The sequence below is a fragment of the Mesoplodon bidens genome, assembly GCF_964165515.1.
Source record: "Mesoplodon bidens genome assembly, chromosome: 10".
Lineage (NCBI taxonomy): Eukaryota > Metazoa > Chordata > Mammalia > Artiodactyla > Ziphiidae > Mesoplodon > Mesoplodon bidens.
Window position 1 is genome coordinate 28,290,095 of NC_138172.1, and position 12,555 is coordinate 28,302,649.

General features: G+C 40.2%; 1 protein-coding gene across 4 annotated transcripts in view; it reads right to left on the reverse strand.

Moving 5' to 3' along the window:
- The window catches only part of PTPRG (protein tyrosine phosphatase receptor type G), a 749,834-nt gene that overhangs the window by 566,628 nt on the left and 170,651 nt on the right, over positions 1 to 12,555 (reverse strand). For all 4 annotated transcript variants that reach the window (XM_081245085.1, XM_081245083.1, XM_081245084.1 and 1 more), the window contains exon 2: positions 615 to 719. In XM_081245085.1, coding sequence (XP_081101211.1) covers positions 615 to 702 — 88 coding nt within the window. In that variant the 5' untranslated portion in view covers positions 703 to 719. The remainder of the gene's footprint in view (positions 1 to 614; positions 720 to 12,555) is intronic.

Below are 12,555 nucleotides of genomic sequence, written 5' to 3' on the forward strand. Positions count from 1 at the left end.
TTTTGCCCCTTCAAATGTAAGAAAATTATTTCCAATGTAGCATTCAACATAGTTTTAACAATGCTCTCTCTCTTCACTGGCTCAAAGGAGAAATGTGAAAAAAAAAAATGAAACAAACTACAGAAACACCGTAGAGGGCTGAAATACATTCAACTAAGAAGATCTGATTTGAAAATAAAGTTGCGTTTCTTAGATTAAAGCATAATAGGTCATTTTGATATGTGACGCACTGTAATATTTAGCAGCTATTTAGCAGCTGAAGACTAGGCTTATATTTTCTGCTCTCTGAAATCACAGCCACTGGGAAGAGACAAGAAAAGGTCTCGTCTTTCGGAAAATTACAAGTTTGGTACAATAATTCATTAACAAGTAAAGTTCAGAAATAAATGCAAATTGAGGGGAAAACAGCAGGTTGAGAAAACAGGTGGGAGAGATAAATTAAGGTACTTATCACCTTGAGGAAAAACAGGCTTGAATATTTCAACTTTTAGTGAACTACAAAAGGTTTGAACAAACAGAAATCAGGCGTGAGAGTGATTAAAAGTGTGCTTTCGAGTGAATTTAATGGGATGTGAACTGGCCTGTATGATCGCGGTGGGAACCAGTCAACTCACCCGAGTAGGCCCAGTACGGGTCGCCGGAAGCCTTGCGCCTGCGGATCTGCGCCGAACTGCCCTGTCTGTTCTCGTGCAGGGCCCCCATGTAGCCTTCTGTCAATGCTGCAAGACAGGAGAGCCGCGGTGAGTCAAAATCATCACCCCGCTGGACACAGGAGGGGTGTCAAACGCACACAGCCCAGTGACCACCTAGAAGCACAGACCTTGGGGGTAACTGAACAGAACCTCCTGATTTTACAGAAAAACAACTACAGGAGAACCTAGAGAGATTACCAGGATTATTATTAATACTAATAATAGCTTACAATGAGCCTTCTCTCTGTGCCATGAACTTAAGATGCACTAAACAGTTTACATACATTATCTTATATAATTCCCAACGAACCACCAGGCAGTAGATACAATGTCTCAATAATGGGTCCATTCAGATAAGCAAACTGAAGCTTAGAATAGTTGAGTAACTTAGGCTTGCCCAAGGTCATACAACTGTAGGCCTAGAACCCACGGTTCTGGTTCCAACTATATACATAAGCCTATGTCCTAGGTGCACAGGGCCTCTAGCCTTATTTGATCTTCATCAAGCAAGGGGTCATTCCATCTCTTTTACAGATGGAGGAATGAAGGCTCAGAGACACTAAGTAACCAGTCCCAGGTCACACAGCTGAGTGTGCAGCAGATCAAGGAACCGAATACAAGCATGCCTGCCACAAATCTCAGGCCTCTGCCATCCAAACACAGCACGGTCTGAGGCCTGGAAGGCACCCCACGGTGTGAACCAGTCCTCCACATACTTTGGACCCCAGATAGTCACCTGTTATATCTGAAGATATGAAGCTTGAAACCCTCCAAGGCCAGCAATGTTCAGAAAAGAAACACTGCTTAATGATGTATTTCTTTGAAAACGCAGAATGAATCCAATCTCCTACCCCAATATGGAGAGCTTCCATCTGCCTGCTACAGTGTTCAAAGCCCTCCGCTCCCAGCTACTTCATGGATGCAAATTTCTTTTGTGGTGAGCCCACACCTGAATGCACTGATGTGTAAGAAGACAAGTATCACAGGTGCCCAGAATCCAAAATGAATTGGAACTGCACTTCAAACAATACATCCCAGCTGTCTGTGTTAATATTTAAATGCACCCAAACAAAATCAAGTGTGCCTTTGAAAAGCAAGAAAAATGGTTAGAGGAACTGTATATTCATATTCAGTTTAAGACTAAGATGGCACCAGGAAAGCACAATACATTATTCCAAATTAGTCAGAGTAGTGATAATAATAATCACCTCACCATGATGGCATTAGCTTTGCTGACAACGTGATGGGTCATGAAGAAAAATTAGGAAACATGTAAAGTACTTTATGCTTGCACGTTAATTGCAAAGACTGGCTTTAAAAGAGACAATGCTTGAACAAAGCTCCTCCACAGAGATGAGCCCTTTAGAGGGAAATAGGAATCTTGTAAAATCCAAACACACATTACCAAACTAAACCTGGTGTCATCTATGCATGCTCTTTGGTCCTGAATGACGAAGTCAAAACCTAAGTTACTAACCATTTTTAAAGTAAGATGAAGGTTTAGATACATATTGTCCAATTCATCCTATACTCTTGCAGATGAGCCATTCAGAGCCTCAGGAAGTTGACCATTCTAAGCTTCTACGGATCAAAAATAAAATTTCCCATCTCCTAGTCTCCTAATCTATTTTTCCCTCCACTAAAGCATACTAAATAAACAATTGCTCAGCTTCCTTGTCTGTTCACAGTAACTTGTGTTACCTTCACAATGATCCTATGAGGCTGGTATTTTAAACTCCATTTTACAGACAAGGAAACTGAGGCTCAACCACATACCCACTAAAAAGTTTCCTAATTGTTCGACTGATTTATTTTCTATGCATATGGGAAACATCTTATGTACCTGTCTTCTATGCTTCTTAGAGCTAATTCACTCTGAATAATCACTCACAAATCAAGACAATGAGTAAAAAAAAACTGTGTTCCCATTCCCACACATACCACTGGGGCCAGGGACGCAGTTTACAGTGATTTCGCCGGCTTAAGTCAAACAAGGCCCACCCTTGGACCTGGCAAGGATGGGGGCAACATGACGTGGTTGTCCAATCCATGACTCGTGACCTAGCAGGTGGAGTGGGTGTGATGATTACCAAAACAGAGACTTGGCAACAAATTTCCACTACGTTATCAGGCATTTAAAAAGCACTACACCCAGAGCTGAAAAAGGTGCTCTGCCAATAGTAGCTGGTGGTGTCCTTATACCAATCTTATGAGGCTGGTATGTCTAGCCCCAGCGATACATATGTTTGGGAATGGAGACACCAGCCAATCAGAGAGATTCTTCTCTCTCTTGCTGAAGGTGTTATGACATGAGCTGGAAGCTTCAAGGGGATGGTTGAGGGTCAAGCAGGGGATCAGTAGAGGCGCTCAAAAATGGAACCAAGCAGGACTTCCGTGGCAGTTTAGTGGTAAAGAATCCGCCTTACAATGCGGGGGACGCAGGCTCGATCGCTGGTCGTGGGACTAGAATCCCACATGCCCCAGGGAAACTGAGCCCTTGTGCCACAACTACTGAGCTCGCACACCTCAACTAGAGAGAGAAAACCCACATGCTACAATGAGAGAGAAGCTCACACACCGCAAGGAAAGATCCTGCATGCCGCAACAAAGATCCTGCACGGGTGCCGCAGCTAAGACCTGACACGACCAAAAATAAATTAAATAAATAAATAAATAAATAAATAATCTTTAAATAAAACAAAAAAATGGAACCAAGCCAGAGAAAGCAGAATCTATGGATCAATTCTGTTGACAAAATTGAAGCTCAGGATAAACCCAATTTGAAACCAACCCTCTAGAAGGCTTTATAGTTACATGAACCAATCACTTACCAAAGCTCACTTTTCCCCCAGTGACACTCATGTGACCTTGGTGACCTTCAAACAAGTCACTTCAACACCTAATCATCAATTTTTCCATGCACAAAAGGCCATTGTTGGACTAGAGCTCTGACTCTCGACCCTGGCTGCTTTAAAAACAAGACAAAAAACAAAACAAACAAAAACCCTATGCCCTGGACCCTACCTCCAGAGATTCCACTTTAATTGGTCTGGGGTGGGACCAAATTAACAGCCCTTTTTTTAAAACGTTCTCCAGGTGATTCTAATTTGCAGCCAGAGATAAGAACCACCAACTTCCCTGCTGAGCTAGACCTGAGGCCCTGCTATCTGTGACACTATTAACTTACCCTCACAGCCTGTGACTTGACAGGCTAAGCCTGTCTTAATTCTAGTAAAGACCTGGCCACCGAAATGAATAGCCTGCTGCCTAAATCACACCAGTGTGGCGCTGACCTGAGCAATTAGACAAGCAAATCTAAAGTGAACCAGAGTTCCAGCCAGATTCGGCTCACAAACAAATGAACCAGGTATAAAAGTAAAGAAGGAATGAGGATATTCATTTATACTCTTTACAGAAGATCACACTAGAATCACAGTCTCCGTCACCAGTCCCCTCTTCTTTTTTTTTTTCCTGAAAGGGAAGTGCCTTTTATTTCTCAGAACTTTTGAGAATATTAGGGTGCAGCAAAGGAGGACAAAGCCCGCCAGCAGCTGCATCACCCATCCTGCTGGGAATGCAAAGCCACGGAGTCCAGAGCTTCATCAGGTAAGTGTGAAAATGTCCAAGTACTTAGAAGTAGACCCTAATCGCAACAGTCTTTAACCGGACTGGATACAGGCTATAGGTTTTAGGGTCCCACACACGTCACCTCTCCAAACCCACTAACCCATTAATGAAAAAGCAAGTCTACAAAGATATACCCAACTCAAGAAACAAGGGAGGGACACATCAGAAGGTCTGCCCCTGACACTGCAAAGTAATGGAATCCATACCCCAAAGCACAGATACTTTCCCAGCCATACGTCACACTGCGGTGTAAGGCATCTGCACTGAGCAGTGGAACTGCCTGTCTGAAGGGGGTTCACTTGGGCCAAATGTGAGAGGTGTGGCTTTGCTGTATAAAGACGGACAGACTAGAAGTGACAGAGGGGGCAGGGCCATCCCAAGGAAGGTGGGTTAATGCCCTCATCATCATACTCCCCAGAGTATTGAGGAACAATGTGGGTTGTACCCAGCGAGGTGAGAATGGGCAGGAAAACCTGCATCTGAAGGGCATGCTGCATGGCCTATGAAGGGCTCTAAGCTCCCTGAGACAAGGAGCTCTCAGCCTACCTCCCATGATGGAGCTTGGCATATGGTGTGTATTCAGTAATGAGTGAGTGAATAAATATATGAGCACCAGAAAGGCTCACGGTGCCTGCGTTGGAGGCTAGAGTACGTGTGTGTGTGTGTGTTGGTGTGTGTGTGTGTTGGTGTGTGCTTATATGAGCCATAAGCAAAAACACAATCTTCTCCTCTACTGTCTCGCTTTTTAAACACCACTCTCCTATCAGAAACAGCAAACATCTGAAACGTGAAGCTGGAAGGAACTAGCTTGAGTATCTAATAAGCAATTCTTTAGGAATCAACTCAGAAATGAACCAGGTAGCAAAGGACTTCATCACGCCAGCACCAGATCTCTCTTTTTAACACATCAACTATTCATTAAAGATAACTATATTTAGTTTTCCCTTTTATTCCATCTATGTCAGTAGTGTGTGGGTTCTTTTTTCCCAAATAAGAACATAATCATGTATTACTGGCACCTGCATGATTAAAAACAAAGTTTCAAGTCCCTTCTTCAAATGTGTTTTGATCATATGACAAACTATTTCCTAAAAGCAACTTTTAAAAATTATTACTTGAACAGCAGTCAAAAATTGTATATGGAGTATATTAGGCAACGTAATGTCTCATTGGCAAGGAGCAGAGATTTGCAAAAAGAAACAATCTGTGGTTCCCAAGTAAAGATACAGACTCAGCACACCAAATTCAATCAATTTTAATATTCTTCATACTCTTCTAAACTCCAATGGCCACCTAACGGCGGCATGGCAATGATATGGTGAGGCTGTGAATCATGCTATTGATTTTCAGTATCTTCTGTGCAGAAAATTAAATTATGCATAAATTATGCAAATGCATGCCTTTGCGGATCCTTACCTTCATGTCAAATTGCTTACTTGCTTATGTCAGCAGCTTAATTACACAATTAAAAATGGTGCATGCTTATGAAAATATGTAGTTTCACTCCTCAGAACAGACAGAAAGTGTAAACCTGCCTATGTTTATCACGTGACTACCAAGAGGGAGGAGTTGGTGTTATGCAAACATACATTCCGTATTTTCCCAAGTTCTGTAGCACCAAGTGGGCTACGGTTTATGGAGCTGAAGTCGGCTGACAGCGGAAAGCTCAGGAGGGCTTTCAGTGGTTTACAATGTTTCAAGGAATTGGGTTTGCAGTGATGTAACAAGTGTAGAAGACAGAAAGGATGCCCAACTATATACTGCCATACACTCCTCTTCAAAGAGGTTGTCTCTAGGGAAACTTTAACCAAACCACGCACATGGCTAACAAACCTGGACATGAGAAATATCAAACCTGGGTAGCCTACAAGGGTGTGGATAGTATAAAAATAATATGATTTTCTAAAGGGAAAACCCAGCTACACCCATCACCCAGGAGAATGTGTCTCTCAATGTCGACAGTACAAAAGTAGAGATTTCAAAACCAGTAGCATTAACTAGCCAATGATTCCCACAGCTCACTCAGCAGTAGGAATCTTAAGTAGGTTACTATGCAGAAAGCTGACTGAGTGACAGGTCTTTTCATCAGGGAGTCTTCAGAAACTATATCACCTCTCAGAACTTGTACGGAGACTACCTCATTTCCAGCCTGAAGCGAAAAAGATAATAACATTTCCAGGCCCAAAGGCCCAATCCTTTCCTACAAAAATATCCTAAGAGCTACCTACCCCAGAAGATATCAACAAAACTGTTTCCTATGTGCATGATTTAATTTCCCAGAGCCATCAGACAGAGTTGATAACAATAAATGTTTTTATTCTGGGAATATAAAAGCAGATGTGTATCCCATCTGCCTTAACTATATCTTCAGGAGGCTTTGGTATAATTCTTACTCTCAGTGTTTTACAGAAATTTTGACTTGAGGAGGAAAAAGAGTTTCAAGCTGTGTTAACTCTTCTGTGTTAACGTAACAGGCTGAATATTTTTCATACCAAGAAACTAGCTCCTCTAAACACTACATCAAATCACATTCTTGACATAGATGTCTTTTCTTGGGTTTTATGGTCAGAGAGAAGGGTCACTGTATCTACATGAGATTAAAAGTAAACATATTTACATATTGATAAAGAATATTTTTCTTCCAAAATTGCAAACGTGTAAATTGAAATTACAGAGTACAACTAACATCTTAACTGTTTTTGACAAAAGTGGTCCATTGACACATGCATTTATATATCTGAAAATGAAAGGAAGTCAGAGGTGCCTACAAAGAAAGGAAAACTGTGGCCACCAAGCGTTTCAAAATACCCATGGCGTTCCTCCACATTACTGTTTCATCTTAACCATATTGAACCAGCAGTGTCCATGTGATCATAGCAATGTTATGGTCTCCTATAGGGGAGTGTGATTATATGACAGAAGTTATGTAAAGGTGAAACCAGAGTCCATTTATAATGAGAACAGCCCCAAATGCCATCTAAAACAAAGTCCCATATCTTGTGCCCAAAGCAAAATAGTGTAGTGACACTTGAGGGTATTTCCACTTAACTATATGTCCAATTCTAGGTCATTCCAAAGGACTCAGAAGCCCGGGAGAACTGGTCAGCTTCCATCCAAAACTGAAAACATCAGAACAAAGAAATTCTGGCTCCCCAGTGCCAGAATGAAAATTACTTTAGGATGATGGATGGATGGCTCTCATACAAAGAGTCCTAGTTCTCTGCCAGAGTTACTGCCAAAAATAAGCCCACTAAAAATAAGTAACAGGCCCTCACATTTTCAAATTCAGAATGCGTATTTCCAGAATGGCAGACAAGCAGTTAAGCAGGCTGTTTGTATTTATTATAACTGCTCATACAACAAACAAATTAAAGATCCCTCAAGGATGGTGAAATCTCTCTATCAAGTATAATTTTCTCTAAATTTTAAAGAGCATTTAAGAACATTAAATCCCACACAACAGCCTAAAATGAATAAATCTTTATCTTTTTTATGACTACAATAGGCAAAATTATCAAATTATAGTTAAAGTAATTAAATATTCCATCAGCCTCTCATCTCCTTTGTGCCTGTACTTCAATTAATTGTAGTAAAATGTACTTAGTGAGTGTCTCAAAAAGTAAATCAAGAAGTGCATTCCTTTGTAACTACTGCATTACAAATGGTCCCTCTGGTTGTTTGTGATACTGAGCTAAGCTCAAATACAATAGATTATATTACACTAGATTACCTATTTTATCACATTCAAATGTACCTATTGTTCCAACTACAAAAAAAGTATTTTTCATCATCCAAAGTGATAAAGAGACCTAACAGACAGCCATGACTTTTTTTTTTTTTTTAAGTAAAGTAGATTACTAAAACTTACAGGCAGTTCAAGGGAAAAAAGGAATCACACAGCAATGTAATATCCTAGGGGGACAAAGAACACATTTTTTACAGGCTTGTAAAAATTACTTAAGTCAGGTAGTGAAGCAAAATAATGAACTTCTATTTGTTATTTTACTCTAAAATGACACTGATAACAAAAGGCAGAATCTTTTTTTTTTTTTTTTAAATCAGACAGGGCTAAAAGGGACAAAAAATTAGAGCGATTCATCTGCTATCAACTATATCATAGTTTAAAAACTTCAGAAATAAAAAACACGCTTCCCAACAGGTCCGAGAAAGGGTACACTTGAACAAATGATTTATGTGGAGGCTCATTATACATTTGTGATGAAAATCTGAAAAATATCACAGTTCACTCTTTCTCAGAGGCACCCTCCTAAAAAAGAACTGGACTGCTGATATCAAACATCATATAGAAATAACTCAACCAACCCTTCCAATCCATTTTAATCTGTTTGGTTCTCAAAGAATCAAGTTTCTTGGTTCTGTAAGATTCCTGGGAAAATGAGGATTAAGCATAGATGGTGTTTTAGCGATATCCACTGCCACAGATCTGTACTTCCAATTTTACAACTGTGCCATCTCTTTGAATCCTTCGTGATCAACAGAACAGGTAAATTCAGATTCGCCATTACAACTGGTGGCCACCACGCTGAATACAGCCATAGACCCAGATGTCTTGTTTCACCCATTGTATGTGTTTGCATGCGTGTGTGTTTAATTAGTTGTCAACTTGAGAAAATCCAAGAAAGAACTCCAATATCTGTATTTTTTAATGAGAAATATGAACTTTGTTCTCAAATAGCACCAATATGTTATGTGAATAGAGACTAGCTCTTTAGAGAAGAATCATGACCCTGCCCATGTCAAGTCCCTTTCTTATCTAGTTCCTATGGCCATTTGGGTTTGCCACCTACGGCTTGGCCCAATAACAGATTATTTACTAACTCAATCTTTGCCTATGAGGAAGGTATTATTAAAAGTACTATCAATACAGTGGCTCATATACTTCTTCCAATAATCTTGTGGCTTAGGTACAATTATTCAGAAAAGGCATGTAACTTGCCTAAGAACACACAGCCCTGAACCAGATATTCCTCTCAAGCCTGTACAGCTGACACTATACTACAACTATTCTTCACAAAATCGAATTTTAGGAATCATAGAAATATCTGTGAGTTAACAGTTACTCCACCTGCTGAAAAGTAAATAAACGTCACAAGTGAAAAACAGTTTCTCCATGGGCCTTCAAAAACTAAAAACCGGGGCTTCCCTGGTGGCGCAGTGGTTGAGAGTCCGCCTGCCGATGCAGGGGACGTGGGTTCGTGCCCCGGTCCGGGAAGATCCCACATGCCGCGGAGCGGCTGGGCCCGTGATCCATGGCCGCTGAGCCTGCACGTCCGGAGCCTGTGCTCCGCAATGGGAGAGGCCACAACAGTGAGAGGCCCACGTACTGCAAAAAAAAAAAAAAAAAAAAAAACCCAAAAACTAAAAACCTAACAATTTCAAAAGGAAGAAGCTGTCTAAGCCACTCTTCCCACCACTATTGCCAATTGTCTGAGATAAAATCTAGTTCTGACAGTACTAACAGAAAAATGTAGAGGGATTTTTCTAATATGATATTGAGAATATCCAACTACAATTATACAAACACTGGTTATTTGTCTATAAAAAGTCACTCATATAAAAGCAGAAATAAATATTAAGTTACAACTTGAATTAGGGAAACAAAGTGATACATTGATTAACAAATTTTCTTCATTTTTTCTCGTTTAAAATGTATAACTATAAATGCCTGATACATTTTTATCCCTGAGAAGAATAAACTTTATAACTTGGGCCTTTTATATAGCTGAGTTATACATACACATATAGTCCCTGTGAAACACTGAATGAACAATATTCAACAAAATGGGCATTTTTCATAGAATGAAAAGAAACGGGAAAAGAAAACTCTATTTAAATGTTGGGTGCCCATTTCAAAACTATGGCACATCTACAAACCCTAGCAAAATGTGCCATGATGCACATTTCCAGAACGTGGAGAGAGCAAGCTTCATAGTGACAAAAATACTCACCAAGCTAGTACCCAACTACCCAAGTAGATGGTAGAAAACACACTGAGACACAAGCCCTAAGCTCTGGGTTTAGGGATCACATACAGAGGGCATTCCAACCATGACACCCCTTGCTCAAGACACCAGACACCAGTCACAGTGTGGATAGACACGAATGGCTAGTTAACCCAGGAACCTGTGACCCCTGGGGCCACGTTAAAGACACCACATCATTCCTGGTCAGCGAGCCACTCCGTGGCCTCTAGCTGTCTATGCGTGCACTGCTAGGCAACAAAGTTCCCACTCTACCTCCACACTAACTATCTGTTTAAGTGGTTCCTAACTCCTTCTGGCCAAAAGGAGAATCTCTAGGGAATTTGGTAAGATTTAGGCAAATATTCCTGGTCTCTCCAAGGCAGGATACTAGTACACTAAGACATTCAACAGCACATACCATACCCCGCATTACTCCTGCCATCTCTGACCTTTCTTTCCGCTAGCAGGTCAATCAATCCATACATAAATTATAATTTGTCTACGCAGTGAAACAAATACGAAAATTAAATGAAACAAGCATGATACAGTAAGGAAAAATAGAAATAGGGAAGGAAGGTAGAGAGATTAATCAGGGAAGTAGGTATCATTTTAGTTGAAGATATTGATGCACAGAATGGAAGGACAGAGGTCAAGACAGGGGAAAAGCATGTATGAGGATGTTGAGGCGGGAAAGAAGGTGGCATAAGGAGGTCAGGCTGGCTGAAGCTTGGTGAGCTGGTGGGGGGAGAAGAAGGAGGTTGAAGAAGAACAAGTGCAACATCCTACAGGATGAGCTTTGAATGAGCTTGAGAAGGCAATGAAGGACTCCAAGAGGACAACCAATAGTCTAATACGTGCTTTCCTTTAAAACAGCTCTCTTGATATATAATGGGCTTTAGTATATTTAGAGTTCTGCAACCGTTACCATTATCTAAATTTAGAACACTGTTATCAATGTACACTTTGAAAAGGTGACTCTGCTGTGGCAGGGGGACTGGAGGGAGGCGGGCAAGAGCAGAAAACAGTGGCTCATCACCTGGGCCCCCAGAGTGAGTGAAGACAAATCATTCATAAAATGTGCAGGACGCCGGTGCTCCTGGAGGGAAAGTTTTGAGCAAATAGCAGCCTAATATTTATATTCACCTGACCAAATGCCTACTCAACTCATTTTTATTTTTATTTTTTTAACATCTTTATTGGAGTATAATTGCTTTACAATGGTGTGTTAGTTTCTGCTTTATAACAAAGTGAATCAGTTATACATATACATATGTTTCCATATCTCTTCCCTCTTGCATCTCCCTCCCTCCCACCCTCCCTATCCCACCCCTCTAGGTGGTCACAAAGCACCGAGCTGATTCAGCTCATTTTTAGTTTTATTTTGCTATTATTTTCTACAATTTCCCTTTGCCCTTTTTTGCATAAATTAGGATTTGCACTAGTTTCATCAAGCAATTAATTGCTTATACATGTCAATTTTAAAAAAGATATTAGTAAGAGGCAAACTAGAAGCAACTATTTACAAATACAATGAGGAAAAGAAAGAAGGCAAGAATACTCATTATCACTGTATTTTCTTTTACAGCTAAGTTGTGTATAACTATATTCTCAATATCTTATAAGAAAAAAAATTACCTGCCTGTATGATGCTTGTAGAGGTACAGACCACCCTACTATGGATGTTGAAGGACGCTTAGGTGGGTGATATATTTAAGAAAACAATTTTATCATTGTTTAAACATGGACATTGCATGGTTGTAAACCCAATTGGCTTCTCCCTGCCTCCCCAGATGATTCTAAAAAAACAAACAAACAAACAAACAAAAACTCCCATATTGACATAAAAGCAGACACACAGATCAATGGAACAGAATACAGAGCCCAGGAAAAAAACCTACACATATATGGACAATTAATTTACAACAAAAGAGCCAAGAATATACAATGGGAAAAGAACAGTCTCTTCAAAAAATGATGCTAGGAAAACTGGACAGCCACATGCAAAAGAATTAAACCAGACCACTATCTTACACCATACACAAAAATTAACCCAAAATGGATTAAAGACTTGAACATAAGAGCTGAAACCATAAAATTCCTACAGGAAAATGTAGGCAGTAAGCTCCTTGACATTGGTCTTAAGAGAGTTTTTTTGGATATGACTCCAAAGGCAAGGGAAACAAAAGCAAAAATAAACAAATGGGACTACATCAAACTAAACAGCTACATCAAACTAAACAGCAAAGGAAAAG